Here is a 22,357-nt window from a genome sequence, read left to right as displayed (position 1 = left end):
GAGAGTGGATAGACCCGGCCCCTGGGAGGAGTCTTGCCAGGAAGAAGATCAATCGGACAATCCCAAGAACGATGAGGAGGAAGACGTTCAGACTGAGCTTTATCAAAAACATCGGTAAATGAAGCATATTGAGGAGGGAGTCCCGGTGAAATAGCTGAGATGGAAGCTTGCTGTACCTTGAGAGGAATGACTTGGGAAAGGCAATGATGGTGACATTCAGGCCCCCAAGACGTGACTTGAGGGGTGCGCCAGTCAATCTGGGGAGAGTGACACTGAAGCCATGGAAGGCCTAGGACAATCGGACTTGTCGTAACAGGAAGAATTAAAAACGACATCTCTTCATGATGCAGAGCACCAATCTGAAGGGTTACTGGAGACGTACTGTGGGTGATGAGACCGTTGATGAGACGTGATCCATCGATAGCCGTCACAGTAATGGGAGTTTTTAAGGTAATCACTGGTAGAGACCATTGATTTACTAACGATTTGGAAATAAAATTTCCTGCTGCTCCGGAATCAATCAATGCCTGTGACTCAAAGGTTTTGGTAGCAAAGGAAATAGTCACATCAAAAGCGCAGACTTTAGATTTCATAGACGATGGAGAGGACTCCAGGGACCCTAACTTCACCTCTCCAGAACTAGTTAGGGCCTGGCATTTCCCGATCTCTTAGGGCAGGAGCTGAGGACATGAGTGGAATCAGCACAATAGATACAGAGTCTATTCTTGACTCTTCGTTTCCTCTCCTCAGAAGATAACTTGGAACGTCCTATCTCCATGGGAATCACAGCGGGTGACACTGGACGAAATTGAGGGTTAGAGCGAAGAGGTGCTTTAGCATAAGTCGTTTTCTCAGCCTCTCTTTCACGAAATCTCATATCAAATCTTCAAGTGACGAAGGAAGCTCTTGAGTAGTCAGTGCATCTTTAATTTTATCGGAAAGCCCCTGCCAGAAGGCGGCAACTAGGGCTTCAGTGTTCCACTGAAGTTCAGAGGCTAAAATCCTAAATTGAATGACGTACTGGCCTACAGTATGAGATCCTTGTCGCAGACGGAGGATGCTGGAAGCAGCGGAGGTCACACGACCTGGTTCATCGAACACACTTCGAAATGCAGAAATAAATTTGGCACTATCTTGTAATATTGGATCGTTCCTCTCCCACAGGGGGGAGGCCCAAGCCAGGGCTTGTCCTGAAAACAAAGAGATAAGATAGGCCACTCTGGAACGATGGGTAGAAAAATTTTGAGGTTGGAGCTCAAAATGGACTGAACATTGGTTAAGGAAACCCCTACAAGATTTGGGGTCTCCATCGTACTTTGACGGAGTAGGCAGGTGAAGCGTGGAAGCTGTAGACACCTGGGATGGCAATGGGGAAACGGAGGAAAGCACAGGAGCTTCAGTAGTAGCTGTCACAGTCTGTCCAGATGTTCCTTGGGAGGTTAATGACTGATAACACTGAAGTAACAGCTGTTGGCGGGCATCCTGTTGTTCCACACGGCTAACCAGATGTTGCAGCATCTCTTTGGCGGTAGGTTCCGCATCTGGGTCTGTCATGGCCTGATCTTACTGTCACGGGCACTAGGAGTCTTTACCCAGGGATCACCAGATGGTAGGCTTACCAGAGCAATGTAGATGGTAATAGAGTACTCTGGCAGCTGGGTGATCACGGAACATGAAATGACGGCTGATGAGATGCTCAGGAAAGTCTATGACTAGCAACACTGGTAATAATGAGGTAATAATACACAAGGAACTGTATGGACAAGGACACGTGAAGGTAGTCAGTGGTCTGCGATAGCAAGTTGTACCACTGCTATAGTGAGTAGGAATGTCCAACAGAAACAAGGAGGTGATGAGAGTCAGCGGTCTGCGGGTAGCAAGTTGCACCGCTGTCTGAGTGAAGGAATGGAATCCAAGTGGAGGTATCCAGGTAGTCAGTGGTCTGCGGTAGCAAGTTGTACCACTGCTATGTGAGAGGATGATGGAACAGGTGATACCGGAAACAGGGATCAGTGGTCTGACATCAGCAAGTTGTACCACTGAATATATATGTGAGGAGGTGCACAGGGGAAGACTGCAACACAGGATATACACAGGCACCTTATACACGCTCCACAGTAATATGCACAATATAGATATATATATGGATATAAATGACTGAGCAGGTCTGCAACCTAGAAAGTCTCTTGAAGTAGTCCAGCACAATGATAACACAGTTAATGATGGCAATAGACTCAGCGGATAGCAGACTCCAGAGAGAACCAAACACAGTCCAGCAAGATATGCAATACACAGCACAGTCAATGAGAAGTATGCATACCGTGGTTCAGCAGTAGCAGTCAGATGGGATTGCAGCGGTACCTGAGCGGCTGGAGACCGACTGGATAGGAAGTCCCTGGATAGGTGAGGCAGCGGTCTAGCAGGTGCAGCGCACAGATGAGTAGACCGGCAGGGACACGAATCCACAGAAGTCAGCAACACGTGGAACTGGACTCATAGGGGACCCAGGAGAATGGAGATGATCCAGCAGAGGGTAGTAGATGAAATACAAATCCAATGCTGACAGGAGGGTAGAGGCCAGTGGAACACGTGAAGGCGTGGAGAGTGGATCAGCAGGAGATGGACGATAGCGCTGACCACAGCGGCAGGACTCAGCGGCACACGGAGGTAACCAGTAGCAACCACAGGAACCAACAGCGATGGGAAACAGGAGTGCAGCGCAGGGCAGGAGCTGTAGATCACGAAGGGTAGCAGATGGTAATGAAAACGGCAGTCTCGAGGAAGTCACAGCAAAGATGAGATGAGACTGTAGTGCACGGAGGCAGCGGATAGTAATCAGCTGGCAGTCACGATGTTGAACACAGGCGAGTTGCAAGCAGGAGGCCGTAGTGCACGGAGGCAGCGGATAGTAGCCAGCTGGCAGTCACGATGATGAACACAGGCGAGTTGCAAGCAGGAGACTGTAGTGCACAGAGGCAGCGGATAATAGTCAGCTGGCAGTCACGATGATGAACACAGGCGAGTTGCAAGCAGGAGACTGTAGTGCACAGAGGCAGCGGATAGGAATCAGCAAACAGACTTGATGAGAAGCAGGTGAGTGAAGTAAAAGCTGGAGTGCACGGAGGCAGCGGATAGCAATGAGCAAACAGTCACATTGATATACAATAACGTTGAAGTGGTTTAGAAGACTGTAGTGCACGGAGGCAGCGGATAGGAATCAGCAAACAGTCCTGATGATACAGTTGATGGTAGAAGTGGTTTAGAAGGCTGTAGTGCACGGAGGCAGCGGATAGGAATCAGCAAACAGTCCTGATGATACAGTTGATGGTAGAAGTGGTTTAGAAGACTGTAGTGCACGGAGGCAGCGGATAGGAATCAGCATACAGTCCTGATGATACAGTTGATGGTAGAAGTGGTATGGAAACCACAGGAATAGAAGTGGATTGGAAACCACAGGAATCAGCAGCGCTGAATACACGAGGAATACAGGAACACCTTCAGAGACTCATGAGGAATGAGACTCCAAGATCAGGCAACGTGGTGTTGACCACAGGTGCTTAATATAGGGAGTGTTGCCTGATCTGCCAATTGAGTTAAAGGGGTATACACTGAAGTATAGAAAAGGGCTGCGCATGCGCAGACCCTCAGGATGGTGGACGACCACGGTTCCTAAATGTCCGGGAAGAGGCACTCACGGTCCGGTGAGTGACACAGACCATATCCCCACCATTTCATCAAGTACTGTAACCTATATCTGTGGATTCTGGAGTCCAGGATCTCTTCAACAATAAATTCTTATTCGCCATCCACCATGACTGGTGGTGGTGGGGCCGAAATACGGCCAGGGAAGGGGTTGTCTTGAAATGGTTTGAGCAGAGAAACATGGAATAACAGATGTATTTTCATAGAGGCGGGAAGATCTAAGCCGAAAGCAACTTGACCAAACTGGGATAGGATTTTAAATGGCCCAATAAACTTTTGACCTAATTTTGGTGAGGGTATCCGCTGTAAGGTTTTTAGTGGATAGCCAGACTGTCTCCAACAAGAAAATTGGGTTCATCTCTACGGTGTCTGTTGGCAGCTTGTCTGTAATGTTCCTGGACTTCTCAAATTTACAATAAGCCTCTTTTGAACTTCTTGCAAACTTGTGATTTTATCAGTCACTGTTGGAATTGATGTGGAAACCAGGAGATTTTGAATAAACAATGGATGGAGTCCAAAGTTGGCAAAGAAAGGTGTCTGAACATTGTTCAATTTCCCAGAGTTACTGTCAGAAAATTCAGCAGTCGGTAGAAATATCATCCAATCATCTTGAGGGTAGCTAATAAAACATCTTAAATATTGTTCAAGTGTCTGATTAGTCCTTTCAGTCTGTCCATTAGACTGTGGGTGAAAAGCCAAGGACAGATTAAGTTTTATTCCCAGGCCAGCGCAAAAACTCTTCCAGAGCTTAGAAGTGAACTGAACACCTCAATCCGAGACTATGACATCAGGGATGCCATGAAACCTGAATATTCCCCAAATTAAATGCGCTGTAGTCTGTTCATCAGTGGGTACTCCTTTAACAGGGATAAAATTAGCCATTTTAGTTAGACGGTCCACTACCACAAAAATTGTTGTCACCCCTTTTGAAGGAGGTAGATAAACTATGAAATCCATTGAGATAGAGCTCCAGGGACGAGATAGGAATAGAAAGAGGTTGCAGCAAACCTATTGGTGAGGTGCGAGGAGTCTTGTTTCTAGCACATGTCAGACATGATGAAATATATTTAACATCGTTTTTACAATTTGGCCACCAGAAGGAACGTGCCAAAAATTCTCGAGTTCTGTATACTCCGAAATGTCCAGAAAGTTTGGAATCATGAACAAATTTCAATACTTCAACTCGTACTGACTCGGGTACATAAAGGTGATGAAGCAGAGTCTAGTAGCCTGTATGAAAAGTCAGATTAACAAATGAAGGACTTCTGAGGAAAGGATCAGCGTCATAACCATTCTTCAAAAGAGAGTAAATCTGTAGAAACAGTTGCCCCTAAGAAGTGAAGCTCAGGTATAATAGTCTTTCCAGAATTTTCTTCTAGATGAGGCTCGGAGAACATTCTTGAGAGTGCATCTGCTTTGCCATTTCTGGATCCCGGTCGGTAAGAAACTATAAAGTTAAAGCGAGAGAAGAATAAAGTCCATCTGGCCTGTCTAGGAGACAATTGTTTAGCAGTGCGTAAAAATTCAAGATCAGTAAGAACTGTCACAGGGTGGATAGAACCCTCAAGAAGGTGTCTTTATTCTGAAAAAGCACACTTAATGGGCAGTAATTCCTTGCTTCCAATATCATAGTTCTTCTCAGCTGATGTCATCTGGCAAGATAAACAACAAGGATGCAACATCTTCTTACCGACACGTTGAGAAAGAATTGCTCCCAGTGCGGAATCAGAGGCATCAACTTCGACAATAAAGGGTAATTCAGGATTTGGATGTATCAGGATTGGAGCTGATGTGAAAAGAGTCTTAAGTTGGGTAAAGGCTTCTTGCGCTTCAGATGACTATTCAAAAGGAACGCCCTTCTTTGTAAGTTGCGCAATAGGGGAAGCTTTTCCAGAAAAGTTTCTTATGAATTTCCGGTAGAAATTGGCAAAACCAATAAACTGTTGTACTTGCTTTTCGTTCTTAGGTACAGGTCAGTTAACGACTGCATCAATCTTACTGGCATCCATGCTCAGACCATCAGGGGAAATTATGTATCCCAAGAATTGAATCTTGGCTTGTTCAAATTCACACTTTTCCAATTTGATATACAATTGGTTCCTCCGAAGTCTTTCGAGTATAGTACAGACATATTTGCGATGTTCCTCCAAATTATCGGAGAATATAAGAATGTCATGCAGATAGGTAACAGATTGATCTAATAAGTCTCTTAAGACATCATTGATGAAATGCTGAAAAGTTGCAGGGGCATTACATAGGCCAAAAGGCATTACCAAAGGCTCAAAATGTCTATATCTTGTCCTGAAGGCGGTTTTCCACTCATCCCCGGGTCGAAAACAAACCAGATTGTATGCCCCATGTAAATCAAGCTTTGTAAAGATCTTTGCCTTCTGTAGCCTCTCCAACAATTCAGGAATTAAGGGGAGTGGATAACGATTCTTGACTGTAATCTTATTGAGTTACCTATAATCAATACAAGGGCGTAAGGTAGAATCTTTCTTTTCAACAAGGAATAAGGCAGCACCAGCAGAAGTAGAATGGCGAATGAAGCCTTTAAGTTGTCATCCAGAAATTCCGGCAGGAATTTTAACTCCGGTTCGGATAGAGAATAAAGTCGCCCCAAAAGGTATGGATGATCCTGGCAACAGCTTAATGGGACAGTTATAAGGGCAATGAGGAGGCAATATATCTGCATTCTTTTTAGCACAGACATCTGAAATTTCACTGTATTGCGCAGACAATTTCAAATATTTAGAAGGAGGTTCGCTGACCTGCTGGTCAACAGATACCACAGTTCTAGATAGGCAGTTTAGTTTGCAGTGCTCAGAAGGAAAGGATAAAGTGCGAGTATCCCAGTTGACAGAAGGATTATGGGTAGACAGCCAGGGGATTACCAGTATTATGGGAAATGTATGTGAAGCAATCAAATGAAAGCTTATAGCCTACTAATGCCCTGGTTTAATAGTCATTTGTAGTTGGATTGTTTCGTGAGTTACTGGCCTCAAAGATAAAGGGGATCCATCTACAGTCTCCAAATTTACAGGAGCTTGTTTACTCTTTGATTCAATACAGTTTTCCTGTGCACAGGTGATATCCATGAAATTGCCACCAGCACCAGAGTCAAGCATAGCCAGACTGCAAATTGCAAGAGACCCGGATGAAAGCGTTATTGGGAGAACAAACTGTGATTGTTGCGGCAGAGGATCTCCTTTTTCATGAGCCAAAGGATTTACTGATTGCGAGATGACAAAGCATTGACTAGACACCCTGGAGTCTATTTGCTTTAAGTTAGTCATAGCGATGGTCTTCTGAATCTTATTTGGGCAAACGACGGCATAATGTCCTTGATCACCACAATACACACAAAGATTCTCATCCAGACGTCTGTTTCTCATTAAAACTGATTGGTTTCCTAACTACATAAATTTGCATTGGTTCGGGTGAGACGTTAGGATTGTCTGATGGTGCCGCTTTGAACACTGTAGGTCTACTGAACTGATGCAAATAACTGCCCACACCAAACGCTCTTAGTCTTTCATTTTCTCCTCTCGCTTAATCTTTGATCAACCCGAATGCACAGTTGGATAAAATCATTCAGATCATCAGGGGTGTCTACTCTGGCCAGTTCATCATTTTCTTGCTCAGAAAGGCCACTATGGAACTGGCTATTTTTTTTTTTTTGCAGTATCATTCCATGTGGTCTCTGCAACCAAGCATCGTAATTCAGTGGTATACTCAGCCACCGAGCGTCTTCCTTGTCGCAGTCTATGGAGTTTTGCTTCAGCGGTGGCACATTGATTAGGATCAAAGACTTGCCCTATAGCAGATGTAAATTATTCCAGATCTTCCAGAATAGCACTGTCTTGCTCAATGTAAGGAGAGACCCAGGCCAGGGCTTCCCCTATCAGGAGATTAATTATGAAGAAGATCTTCATCTTATCATTTTTGAACTGTGTAGGTTGCATCTGAAAATAAATGTTCCACTGGTTTAAGAAGCCTCTGTATAAGCGACAATCGCCACTGAATTTTGTAGGCAATGGTGGACGCGAAATTTGTGCAGCAATGGCGTCATAATCTTTTAATTCTTTATGCTATTGAGCCATTTGCTCCTGCTGAGCTTTGACAAGTGTTTCTAGTTCTCTGATCTTGTTCTGAGAAACGCAGGCAAACTCTTGCAACTCCTTTATTTGGTTTTTCAGAATATTTAGCGCAGCTACTCCCGCGGGATCCATTTTTGGGACCGATTATTCTGTCACGGTCCGGAGACGGGATAGGAGCTCAGTGGCAGGAAGGAAGGCTGGCCAACAGGAGATTAGATGGTAAGAATGGTCAAATGTAGCCGGGTTCAGTACACAGTGAGACAACGAGGTCCAAAAGGTTCAGGAAGAGGAGGGCAAGCCGAGGTCAGTACACGAGTAGTTAATGCTTGGAACCAGGAAGAGCAACAGCAGCAGGAGCTTGATCACAGGCAAAGACCACAATAATCAGACACTGGAGACAGGAACTGACCAGGCTTTTATAGGAAGTCAAGGGGTGGAGCTAAGGCATGCTGGAACATCAGGAGATCACAGGAACTGATCTGGAACACAGAATAAAGGCAAGGTACTCTCCAGCAGTCAGAATAGCTCAGTCAGTAGAGCAGCAGTCCACAGAGGCAGAAGCTCTGGGTTCGAATCCTGACAGCATCTCTCGTTTACAAGCCCTCTTAAATCCAGGATCTCATCCGGTGGGTCACATTTTTACCTAAGTACGGCCTCCTCAACTGCATCTATATATTGGTTTGAATCTCTGTTCAATGCAGCGTATTCCAACATGACAGATTCCATGGTGCCCACATGCTCCGTGTCAGTCTGTCTGAAGCAGATCTAATGCCACTCCAGTTGTAATATCCATTCCTGTCTACATAAGTTTGGCAGTTCTTCCGGGATGAGAGGAAAGTTATCCACAGAGGAGAAGCAGATTAAAGATGCAGCACGATCAGACAAGGTTTAATAATGTAGAGTTCATTGACAGCACTGTTGGGCTTAAGGCAGTTAAGCAATTGGTAGCTTGTTTTGTGGGGGCCCAAACACAAACCAAGCACTACAGCTACAAAAGTGGCACTGCTTGTAGCTGGAGTGCTTGCTTTGTTAAACTGTACATGTCCTTTTCAATACCTTACATAAGGTTGGGTGTGAGGGCCCAAGGACAATTCTTTCTTGCACCAATTTTCTTTTCTACCACTACTGTGTGGCAATGTTTCCTAGATGTGCTATGAACTGCTGTGTGTTTTTGTCATTGCTCTGTCGCTTAGCATCCAGCCAGGTCGCTGCAGTCTTTGTTTGAAAGTGTAGGAAAATAATATTGCGACAGTGGCCAAATTTGACTGCAAATGACTTGAAAATTAGTGTTATTGAGATTAATAATGGGGAAAAAATAATAAAAAAAGAACAAAATTATGTGACTTCAGCAAACAAACAAAAAAAAAAAAACAAAGAAAAATGGGATTAGAAAAAAAATAGGGATCCAAAACCAAAACACGCAAGGGCGGTATTGCCAAAACACGAAGTTAATTCAGATCCAAAACCAAAACACAGGGGTCAGTGAACATCTCTATACAGAATTTAAAATTAATTTTAAAATTTAATTTTCTTTCTCTGCTTGGTGAAAATGCTACATGTAGCATACATGAACATTAGACACAATTTGTGTGCCAGCAAATCTAGTAGAGTTCAGGGCTATAACTAAACAGCAGACATTTATTACTTTGCTTCTAAAACATGGGTGTGACCAGGGGACTTACCAGGTAATTTGAGAGCAGAAACTAGTTATAGATTGAACAACATTTTTTCAGCCTTACATCAAGAGAAAAAAAGAACATACACCTCATTACTCCATATTAAATACATGTAAGAGGGGCATTCAGCACAGCTATCAAAAGAGACCGATCACACTGTCATGCAAAAGAATGTTTTTACACCTGTACTGTTTGCTACAAAGGACAACTGCACAGATACAGTCAAATATACTATGTTGCAAAATATTACCTTCACAATTTTATACCTTTATATGTGTAAGATTAAACAAAATGAGTTCTGGAGCAACTCCACCATTACAAGTTCTGAGCAGCCGGTCCTGTTGCAGTGAAAGCATTGAGAGTGGTCAATGAGACTGGGTAGATAGTTCTAGCTTCTTAGTATTGGAAGTGTGTAGCATTTGCCTTACTTGATTAGTCTTGATACAAGGTAAATAAAAAATCAGGTGCTTCAAACATCGCGGCCGCACAAATTTTCAGGTACTACAGCACCTCAACATCGCGTATATCTCCTCTTCCACCTATGGATTTGGGTAGAGAAATCTATAATGTTGCATTGCGACCGTTCCGAAGACACTCGGCGGCCAATTGAATATGCCCCTTTCAGTTTACTCTATATATGCTAATTGGATCCCAGCCAGTTGTCATTGTTACTTCTCTTATATTTTGACCTTTCATTCAATATACCAAACCGCGAAGAAACAGCTTAAAAAGGTTATGGTTCTCTAAAGTTGATTCAGAAAGCTATTGTAGGAGCATATTAGTAACAAACAGAAATAATTACAAGTATATAAATTATTACAAAGGCTTCAAAAAGTTTTATACAAAATAGAAAAAAAAATTCAGCAGACAGTAAGTAATGCATTAAAAATGGAAGGATTTAAACCCTACAGCATACTACAATACTGCAGGGTCACAACATTTTCTTAATAATCAGCATAATAAAGGAGCATATTACCTCACCACCACGATTCACTTCAATCCTTACGACTGTTGGGATGGCTTTCAGGTATGCTTCAAGTGTGTGGAAACCCATTTCCTTGAAAGGAATCCATTCTCCAGTGAGGGATTTATATTCACTTTGCAGTCGAGGTAAAAGTACACCATGTTTGTTTGACTGCAGCACGGCCCGCAGCATCTTTGCAACAAGATCTTTCTCCGACTCCAGCATTTTTGCTATAAAAATGTAAAAAAGTATTTTGTTTTTATAAGTTGCTGTAACCTGGGGTTTGCAACTTTTGCAATATACTACCAACAGAGATACATACAACATGTGCATGACAAGATTTTTCATCAGAATGGTTATTAACTCAGTAAAACCAGCAAACGGCAGAATACTCCATCTATGGCTGAGTCTGAAAAGGTGCACATCAGGTATGTATGGAAAGTGTGAAATGACAAACAGATATCTTCCTTCCAGCATACAATATAGAAGAAGGAAGGAGGGCCCTGCTAGTAAGAGGCTATATTAATCGCTTATCTGTAGGGAGCAATAGAGAATTGCTTTGGATTTGAGAAAAGTTATCATCAGGCTGACCAAATGTTCTCTCAGTAGGTCACTATGAAAAGGAATAAATGTTGGTAGCAAAGTCTCAGCCAGAACATACAAGATGTTAAAGCGGGAATATTATTATAGAGTAAAAAAATAAAATAAGTTTATTTCCACAAAATTTGTTAATGTCAAAAAAAAAAAAAAAAGTACTAGAGGATGAGTACACACTCTAAACTCTTACAGATAAGCGGTTTTATTTTTCTATATTTTAATATAGATTTCTTAGCTTTTAAAGTTGTGTGGAAGGGTGGGTTACTGTATTACACAACTCCTGCTTTATCTTCTATTTCTATGTTGTGGCAGGTAGCAGAGACTCAATATTTGTTTCCCTCATAGTGATCTACTGAGATGGGATCCGGAGAGACTGACCGAGAACAACATCTCTCAAATCCAAAGCAATTCACTATTGGCTCCAGACATAAGATATTTCTATGTGATTATTCGGTACCTTTGTATGCACAGTGTGCAGTGAAGTGTATACACCTTTCACCATATGGGTGCCTCTATTGTGTCTTTACACAGAAAACCTGACGAGCAACAGGTGTTCTTAGAGGGCCACCGCCCTGTTGTGGAGGGAGCAAAAGTAGATTTTCCGATTTGTGTTGGTAGCTGAACTTTACTACTGCTCCTACTTTACACTGGACCCTTTTACTATTTTATGACTGATATTTTGCTGTATTTAACTTTGAACAGCTTTATTAACTTTGGTGACTGAATCTTTACAGTGGCAAACAATCTGTTCTCCTATAAACACTTACCCACATTTAGTTAGGCTATAAATAAACTAGGCAATGCCTATTTCACTGTATGTTATGCAAATGTAAACGCACAAAAAACTATTTAGTTTAATAAGTATCATAAGCATTTGCAAATGCATTTAATCATTGATTTTTAAACATGCGCCTGCTGCAATACAGGAATTTATCTTATTCAACATTTATCAAAATGCATCTGCTCTATTGAGGTGAACATAAGTCTTCAACTACAATGACATGGAAAAGAAGCTTAAAAAAAAACAAACAAAAAAAAAAAAAAGCACACACAACAAGCACACTACAAAGCAAAACAAGTTAAATGCACTTAAATACTCTAATAAGCAATCATTTGCTGCAATGATTTTTATTTCCACGTCCAATTAAATGTGCTTACTATGAAACTTAGAGAAGCACTTCAAACGCAGAATTTTAAACCAGTGTGTACATAGCTTAATGAATGATAAATGCAAAGGTCTATTAAATAGAACTATACATGTTGTTTTTTTGTGATGTACTGTATTTAAAAGAGATGACACCAATTTAATCTATTGATCAAGTAAACAAGTTACCAAAACAGTTTACCATAACATTTGCTTTATAGCTTTTAATCTTATTTTACAACAGGCAAATAAGACTGCTCAGGTATGCCTGCAAGACATTTCCTCTTTTCAGCGAGATGTTAAATACTTTTGTGTCAAAAAAGACAAAAAGTATTATAGGAGTGATACCTTTATTGGCTAACCAACATAAAAATATTATATTTGCTAGCTTTCAGAGCACAGAGGCCCCTTCACCAGGCAAGTTTACAAATTAATGACTGAGAAAAAGGCACAACATTTAAGAGCTGTTACATCAAGAAATATGTACAGGGCGGAGTGGGGGGTACATCATCAAGATAAGCTAAAGTAATAAAAGGTAGGTTTTCGTTATGGATGGAAGAGTAAAACTCCTAAGAGTTCAGAGGTCTGCACTCTGCTGTGGGGTGTGAAGTGTGTCCATGTAGTGGGTCATAAACCCAGGTGTTAGATTGCCTCCTTTAATCAATGAATGGAATGTTCTTAACAGCTTGAAAGCCCATATGTTTCTCTCCCTGTCATTTTTAAAAAGACCTTTTAAATATGTCTTAATATTGTGTCCTGGCGCAGGGGTAAACACTTCTCTGCAGACCTCTGAACTCCTAGGATTGTTACTCTTCCAACCATAACGAAAACCTACTTTTTATTACTTTAGCTTATCTTGATGATGTACAAATTTCTTTATGTAACAGCTCTTAAATGCTGTGCCTTTTTCTCAGTCATGCATTTGTAAACTTGCCTGAGGAAGGCGCCTCTGTGCTCTTATAGCTAGCAAATAGAATAATTTTTTGGGGTTATACTTTTGTCTTTTTTGACACGAAAGTATTTAACATCACATAGATTTTTCTGTTTAACACGGTACTGCAATAATAATAATAAAAAAAAATCTCTTTTCAGTAAAAAAATAAGTGTGGTTTCATCCAAACAGAATACGGGTATTTAACCACTGGCTCAACACAATGGTAAGCATACCATTCCGATTAGGATTTAGAAGTATTTTAAAAAAAGTGTTGTTGAAATGCTGTGTACTTTGTAAGTAATCTTATGGAGAGAGGCTCTTACACAGTGGAGGATGTGTGCTCCTGACAAAGATTTGGAGAGACAGTTAGTGTTCTAATACTTACCTGAGTATCTCTCTCTCCTCTAGTCTACAAGCTTTCAAGCGTTCTCTGAAAACCCACCTCTTCAGAAAAGCTTATAATATTCTTCAACCTCACTACATTACCCTATTACCACCTGTTCTACAACTACCCCTTGACCAACATTGTTGTGTGACAGGATCATTTAGCTTATGAGTCACTTTTACCTTTTCAGTCTGGCTGGGCTGACTGCAAATGTAGACAACCTCATGTGTCAAACTCCCATTGTCCAATAGATTGTAAGCTTGCGGGCAGGGCCTTCTCACCGCTTTGTCTGTTTTACCCAGTTTGTTTATTAGTTTACTATGTTTGTCCCCAATTGTAAAGCGCTATGGAATATGTTGGCGCTATATAAATAAATGACGATATGCTGTTTTGCACAAAGAATGAGTGATATACTTGTGTAGTACACAGGAATTAAAGAGGAATGCCATCTTAGAAATGCAGAAGAAGATTAGAATGTCAGGCTTGAGTCTAATGTCTTATTGTGAAACTGACCACATACATTACTTTTTTTTTTTTTTTTTTTTACAGCCCGTCCCCACAACTCAAACATTGAGATCTCTCACCACTTTTTAAACATTATGTCATAACCAATCCTTAAGCAAGGATATGAGAGAACTGCGTCCCCCACCAGATGAGAAAGCATGGGAAAACATGAGGGAGAAAATAAAGGAGACCTCTTATAAAGTCTACTACGGATTGTACTGTACACCATATGGTGGACATGTCCATTAATGGCTCTTTACTGGGTTATGGTCCATAGCCCCAATCCAGAAAGACCCATGAACTTTTCTCATGTGCTATGTCCCCAAAACCCCAGTAAACATTAAAATAAATTGTTCTCACTTATAAGCAGATGCTAAATGTGCACAAGCCAGGAATTGGAACAATCCCCTCTTGCACTCCACCCAAGAACTTAACCAATGCATCTGGCATGTCACAGCTATGGATACAATAAAATATTATCTTCATGACAGGAGGCATGTATCTAGATAGCTCTTGGCCCCATGGTTATTCAGAGAGAGCCAACCCCATCTACACTCCAGTGACTACAGATCCCCTTCACTCAACTCATCTATTGTACTCCACTCGAAAAACCCCAATCCTCTCCCAATATGGGGAACGCCATCTTTAACCATCTACTCTGTGAACGACTGGCTCAATATCCACATGAACAACAAGTTTCACATTGGAACTTCTCCTGCCCACTTCCTGACATGTAAGCCTGGAAACCCCTTATCCTCTTTTCTTCCCTTTCCAACCCCCGACCTTAGATTCTTCTATTAGACTTTATAAAAAAAAAAAATTTGTTTAATTTGTTGTTCTGCCTGCCGTTTTACAATTGTACATTCTGACCATTTAAAACAAAGAATTAAAAAAATGAAATTGGAACAGTCTTTCCTGCATCAGTCCAAATAGTTTTCACCAACTATCCAGCACACCCAAGACATGCACTTACTCAAAGAGGTATCTGCGTATGCGTCTGTCCAATTGAGTCGCAGTTATGTAAACACATCCTTTCTGTGCCTACGTTGCCAAGAATGAGGATTTGTAAGTCAAAGCAAAAGTATTGAGTTTGATATGAAATGTGGTTGCTATGCTAAACTGATGAGTGATCTGTTTTTAACCTTGCCTAACGTGGCAGACTTCTTTAACGCACTGGTTATTATTATTATTATTATTATTACACATTTAACCCCAAACAAAACATGTTCATGATATTTTAGTCTAAACCTTTATTTGTAACACTACCCAGATTAAGTTTGGGACTCTTGTTTCAGTTTTGACTAAATATGTTAACCTTTAGTTATTTAGTCTTGTATACAAGTATATAATTTATAAACATAACTTTAATACATTATGATATTAAATGTGGGCTATAAAATAAAACCTCTAATAATCTCAGCTCACACTCACATTCTTCAGATAAAAATTGTAATTTGTTTAAAATGAGTTTGATGGAAACCATTTGAAAAACTTTTCTTTGAGATGTGGAAGTTAAATCCATAGCCTTCCCAATACCATTAAAATGCAAATCAAAAACGGTTTCCAGGATACAACCTGGTAGTAACTCAGGAATCTTCTTGAAGACCCGCCAATTGAAATCCAAAATACAGAGTCCAGCTCTAATGACGTGTACTGAAATCACACAGAAGCCGCAAAAGCCACTCATACTGGAGCCATCCTACTTCCCTAAATCCCCATAATACAGATGTCTATAGACACTTACGGCTAGATTTACTAAACTGCAGGTTTGAAAAAGTGGAGATGTTGCCTATAGCAACCAATCAGATTCTAGCTGTCATTTTGTAGAATGTACTAAATAAATAACTAGAATCTGATTTGTTGCTATAGGCGTCATCTCCACTTTTTCAAACCCGCAGTTTAGTAAATATACTCCTTAGTTGTTTACACGGAACAGGTTACACTGATTGAATATGGCTATTTATTCCATTTATCTCCAAGTCATTCATCACTTTCTCATCCTAAACCCCAATTGTATCTCTGAGTTTGAGATGCACAAATGTTTAATTTGCCTATATTATTAGAAACAAGTTCAGCATGGTCATATTTTCAATGCCTAAAATGCTATCTTTTTGCTTCATGTTAAGTGTTTAATTAACAGATATTGAGATTGAGACCTCTAATATGTATCTCATTTGTATATGTTTTTCTTGCTTTGTTGTATATTTGGAGTTCAATAAAATGACTTTTTTGAAAAAAAAAAAAGTTGGCTAAAAACATTTGATTTGCCACCCACAATTTAAGAAACCATTGTTTAGATCTGTGGTTCATAAGTGCAGCCACTAGTTCATCGGAATTAAAAACTACGATGTAGAGAAAATGTAGGAGAAGGATCCAAATTAAACCTGGTACCAAAACCAGACCCCCCCCCCCCCCCCAAAAAAAAAAAACCACTAAAGCAGGCCTTCCACCAGTTTTTAACTATTTTTAAAAAGAGAAGTTTGATTGCTCAACGTTGGAAAAAAAAAAGTTGCTTTTTTATTTTAAAGATATTTTCATTAAATGGTCAGAAAACAGAACACGAGAACATTTGAAAACAGTGATACATAAAATTGAAATGAAAGAAATCTCCCTAAAAGGTAGTAAACAGAATTCAGAGGCAATGTAGGTATCACAGTAGAAAGACTGTGGGCTTTCATTATTATAAGAAAAGATCAAAGTAAGAGAAAGATGTAAGGGGAAGAAGGGGAGGGAAGAGTTCAGTAAAGAGAAGAGAGAGGGAATGAAGAAAATAATAGAATAAAAAAGTAGGAAGAGAAGAGGGGGAAAGAAGGCAGTGTGGAAAAAAAGCGCCAAAGGATTAGAGGGAAAGGGATGAGAGTGGGAGAATCAGGTGTTTGATTTAAGTGAAGGGAGAACGATACTGATGATAGGTCAGCCAGGGATCCCACATCTTGTTGAGGGTTTTAGAGGTGTTAATGCAAGTTATGAATTCCATGCGATGGACTTGCCAAATCCTAGTAAGGATGGCGTGCAGGGATTGGGGGGTGATGCGTTTCCAGTCAGAGGCGATATGGCAAGTGGCAGCAGATATAATTGACGGGCCAGTTTATTCTGATGTTTAGTAACTGAGGGGAATCCAAGGAGCAGCAGGAAAGATTTTGGTTCAAGCGGGACATTGATCTGGCTAATGGATTCTATCAGTATTTTGACTTCCCGCCAAAAAGGGGTTAATTTCAATCCCACCATATGTGACGAAACGAGCCTACGCCAGAGCATAAGCGCCAACATCTGTCAGTGGAGTTAGGCATTTTCTGTAGGCGAGTAGGGACATAGTACCAGCGAAACAAGAGTTTGTATACATTTTCTTTTATTCGAACACAGATTGAGCTGGATTTTGCATTTTCTCAAACTTCACTCCAGTCATCAAGGGGGTCTCCCAGGTCATGTTCCCAGGCTATTTTGTGAGGGTCGCGGGGTGATAAGGTCAGGGAGGTTAATTCGGGGTAGATGATCAAGATCAGACCATGCACAATGCCTTAACAGTGGTAAGGGGGCGAGAGGTAAGGCGGGGGAAAAAAAAAAAAGTATTTATTTTCTCTATCCCCCAATTTATGTCCAGGAGGGACGTGGTCTGTATCTCTCCATTACATCCTCTCTCCTGCACATCACTTTCATTGAAGAATTGTTGTCTGTGTTGGATTTTTTTTTTTTTTTTAAATTGATCAAACATCACGCTCTTACAAATAAAAAGCCCATGTCAGACAGCTGACAGGTCCTCTTTGACAGCTGTGAATGGTTGGGGGACTAGCAGGGGGTGAAGGAATAAAAAGAAAGTTTAGTCAAGTCAATTGTCATTGAGGGATAAAATCCAACCAATTCTTAGGAGAACATATAAGCATAGATGCGTTAAATACAATCCTTGTAGGCGGTAGCTGAGGTATGACTATAAGAACAAGACATATCCAAGGAATAAGCACACCAGTACAAATGCAAAAGAACCAAGTGCTGTTTGACATTACTAAATACTATTAACCTATACATTAACTTGAGCATTGAAACATTAAATAAATGCTGTTGTGCTATGAATTCCTGGTAGTAGTCGCTAAAGTATTCCTGAATTTACTATAAAAGGATCTACAATTAAGATCCACATGTCCCCCAAACTATTGTATTGCAAGTGGATTAACACATCAGGGAAGTTGACATGAGAACGATGAGCTCTGCAAGAAGACTTAGGGGCATATTCAATTGTTGCCGTTTCCCACAGCGTTAAAAGTATTACCGTTATTAGCCGGATTTCAGCTCGCAGCTCCCTGAAATCCAGCGTAAAAGTTACCGTAATAACGGTATTTACGCGTACTATTACCCTAATGACAGTAATAGTGCGCACACCGCGTTACTTTTACATGTAACGCTAAACAATTGAATATGCCCCTTAGTGACATCATTATATAAACTGGGTAAAGTTCAATAAAAAGGAATACTTTGTATAAATTTATCCCTTAATATCCACATTAGGCAAATAAAAATGACAGTTTCACAATAGTTAGAAACACAACTCATAGCGCTGGAGCCATTATTTCCTCACACAATCCAAAAACATTTGTCCTTGATTTGATTTGTGGCGATTTAAACAATTCGCAAAAAATATGTTATAAATACATTACGTGTTCATTCCTTACCCCAAGCAAGAGGCTGTCTATGAATGCATTGTGTTTTGATTATAAAAGCACTTACAGAATAATACATTAAGGTCTAGGTACACAAGCATGCTTAGCCTACATGCACATCTCTATGTTACGTTCAGAGCTGAAAAGACATGGATGGTTGGTGTGCTTTAAGTATACAGTTTGTACAAAACTATGAAAAAAACATTGCATTCAAGATTATGTACACTACTTAATCTAAGAACCCCTACCTCTACAACTCTGCCCATATATTAAACTTACTGTAGAGGCTTATTAGTTCCATAGTACATCTCTTCAGTTAGTGTAGACTCGCCAACAAGTGAAATTAATGCTCTTTTTCCAATAGTGGTGGTTGCTTATGTATGCACAAACACTGATGAAATAAAAAATGTTTGCTTATTATTTTGAAACGAATCTCCATGTGTATGATACCCTTTACATTAATAATTCGCAATTCATACGGGCACACCTGTCATAAAATGACTCAAAAACATCTCTTTTTTTTTTCTCATGCCCCTTTATCTCTCTACCGCTTTCACAACTGTCGAACATTCTCTCCTCCTTGACACCCTCCTTTGGCCTTTGTGACACTGTCCTCTCCTGCTTTGCCTCCAACCTCTCAGGTCGCTCTTCCAGTGTGTCTACTTCTGACTGTGCCTCTCTCTACTGACGTTCCCCAAGGTTAGGTTGTTGGCCGTCTACACCTCCTCTCTCTGCGAACTCATATTGTCCTTAAGCCTCCACTACCACCTCTACACAGTTGACATCTCCCCCTACCTCTCACCCTCTTTCTTATCCCATGTGTCCAATTGCCACATCTGCACCTGGATGACCCAACACTTCCTAAAAGTTAACATTTGCAAATCTGAGCTTATCTTTCCATCTGCTAATGCCACTAGCCCTCCTCACATCTCCCCCATAGTTGACTCCTCTATTCCCATGCATGCTGCCTTTGTGTTATCCTCAACTCCACACTCGGCTTCAGCCCTCAACATCCAGGTCCTCTTGCAATCTTTTCACCTCCTCCACTGCAACATTGCAAAATTTGTACCCTTCTTCACACAATCATTTTTATCACATGGACTACTGTAACCTCCTCCTCACTGGCCTTCCCCTCTACAATCCATCCAGAATGCTTTGACTAGACTAATCTTCCTATCCTGCCGCTCCTCATCCACTGCTCCAGTATGTAAATCCCCTCACTGTCTCCCCATACCTTTCAGAACGCTGTTCAAACTGCTCACCCTAACGCTTCCCCTCTCCATACACCTGATCTAGTCACGAGATAGACGCCAGCTTGACCACTCCACTGCACCTCTTGTATAAGCCTCTCTTCCCTTCCGATAACCTCCTCCAATTACTACATCTAAGACTTCTCACATTTTGCTCCCCACCTATGGAACTCTTAAACTGATCCTATCAGACTATCCCCCCAACCTACAATGCCTCCTCAAAATTCACCTCTTCACATTTGCCCCCTCTCCTAGACCAGTGTTGGCTAACCTGTGACACTCCAGGTGTTGTGAAACTACAAGTCCCAGCATGCTTTGCCAAAATATAGCAGTTTATTGCTGGAAGGGTATGCTGGGACTTGTAGTTTCACTACACCTGGAGTGTCACAGGTTAGCCAACACTGTCCTAGACCATTAGGTCTACTACCTCTACTTACTCCAAATCCAATCCTCCGGACCTCCAATAGCGCATGTTTTCCAGGTGACAAGAGAAATAATTATACCACCTGTGGATCTGTTGCAATATGTCAGTCAGTAATGAATACAACTGTGCTAAAGCAAGGAGATATGGAAAGCATGCACTGTTAGGGGTCTTAAGGACCAGGTTTAAGACACACTGCTTTACAGTATGCTTCCTGTTGGTCCACCTCGTTGGACCCTGATGTTATGTCTTAAGTTGAATCTTCTGCTGTTTGTCCACTCATGTCTGCAGTTCATTGCAGTAAGCATACAATAAGTAATTGTTAGTTCTTGACTATATATGTATGTTATGGTAAATTGTATTCATGCACCTGTTATTATATTCACATTAATGTATTTCAATTGTAAAGTCATCGTCTGCCACTACTGAATTTTATGCACCCTATAAACTGTGATGATGAGGATACTTGACGGGACATACCCGGCAGTTTTAACGAAGTTCGCTTCAGACATGCACTGGTGACACTGTCTGTGCCACTGTATGGTTACAGTGCTGGTATGTCAGATACTGTGTTTACATTAAACTCTATGCACAGGCAACACTATGTTTAATACACAGGTGCACAAAGTGTGACACTAGCTTAACACTTTTGCTTACTGTATTTCATACTCAACCAAACCTTACAAGTAAATATACTTATAAATAGAAACTAAAGTGATAAAAACCTATATGGCAATCAGTATTTTAGTGTAAACAAAAAATATGTTGCAAAAAAACTAGGAAGGTAGGACATAATTTTGGAATATAGTACATTGCTTGTGCCCTTTATTTTGCTTTTGCTGCACTAAATAATATGTAAAAAAAATAATAATAAAGTAATAAACGAAAATGCATCATGATAACATTGTACTGATTTTCTATTAAAGCTTCGATATCTCCCTCAGCAATATATGGAATATATAGTGCATACATGTCATTATAACAAGCAAAATGGAGATACACATATGACTATTTACATTACATGCCCAATTGTAGATTTTGTTAATCAAGGCTATCTAATCAAGATTAGGACAAATTGGTAAGTGTACACAAGAGGAGGTGGAGGCCTTGATGATTACACTTAATCTGCACATTGGATGCAGCTGCATAATGATATAACTTAGTCACTACAAGGAAGATCCTATCTCCCTGCACACCTTTCCACAATCCAACCACCATCCAAACATATATTTTACTTTCAAGCAGTTCAGACACATTCCTATAAACATGAAGTATATGTTATGAAAAGCCCTAGGTTGTTATAGTGTGTGTGTGAGATTATATATATATATATATATATATATATATATATATATATATATTCTACAGATACATTTTGTATCATATAAACACCGAGCACATTTTTATGCACTGTGTACCAAATTCGACATATACAATTGAGCTCCCATAAATTAAATTCCATATGTAAAATGAAACTGCAATGTCTAGCAATCCATTGACCTAGTGTGTGTGTATATATATATATATTGCTATATATACATAAAGGAGGTCTAGCTGTGCCAGTTCTATCACTCACCTGTGTCTCGGTGATCCGGTGTAGGCAGGTCACGTGTCGTAGTGTAACGGACCCACCGTGACTCCCGCTGCTCTGGCCCCGGTCGGCTATGGTGGAGGTGAGTGTAGGCTACTCACATTCCAGGGCAGGGGCGGTTGTCACTGCACACTGAAGCAGGAGTGAGGCTGTGAGTGTCTGACGCGGCTCCTCCCTATCAGTTTCGTTTCCAGCTACTGCGGATTCACTTCACTTTCGTCTTCCCAGTCTCTTCCTCAACAAACATCCGCCCCCAACACGTGTGCCCGTAACCCTGCCCCGCTGCACTGTCACTGAGCTGAGCTGTACACACCAAACATCATATGAGGCTCACTGGGAATCACAGACTATAGAGGAAAATAATAGATCCCCACTGTAAAATATCAGAATATTAGACACAGCCCTCCCCAAATAAAAGCAAGAAGCCACAAGGTGGC

The 22,357-nt window shown here is 40.8% G+C and overlaps 1 protein-coding gene across 1 annotated transcript in view; it reads right to left on the bottom strand.

The window, feature by feature from the left end:
* TDRD7 (tudor domain containing 7) overlaps positions 1–22,156 on the bottom strand; it is a 130,812-nt gene extending 108,656 nt beyond the window's left edge. The window contains exons 1-2 of the mRNA XM_075210917.1: positions 21,906–22,156; positions 10,455–10,672 (exon numbers count right to left, since the gene is read on the bottom strand). Coding sequence (XP_075067018.1) covers positions 10,455–10,667 — 213 coding nt within the window. The 5' untranslated portion in view covers positions 10,668–10,672; positions 21,906–22,156. The remainder of the gene's footprint in view (positions 1–10,454; positions 10,673–21,905) is intronic.
* Positions 22,157–22,357: the final 201 nt, after the last annotated feature.

This window comes from Mixophyes fleayi, chromosome 1, assembly GCF_038048845.1.
Source record: "Mixophyes fleayi isolate aMixFle1 chromosome 1, aMixFle1.hap1, whole genome shotgun sequence".
Taxonomy (NCBI): Eukaryota; Metazoa; Chordata; class Amphibia; order Anura; family Limnodynastidae; genus Mixophyes; species Mixophyes fleayi.
Note: the sequence above shows the minus strand (reverse complement) of the source record. Positions and strands in the feature narration are given on the sequence as shown.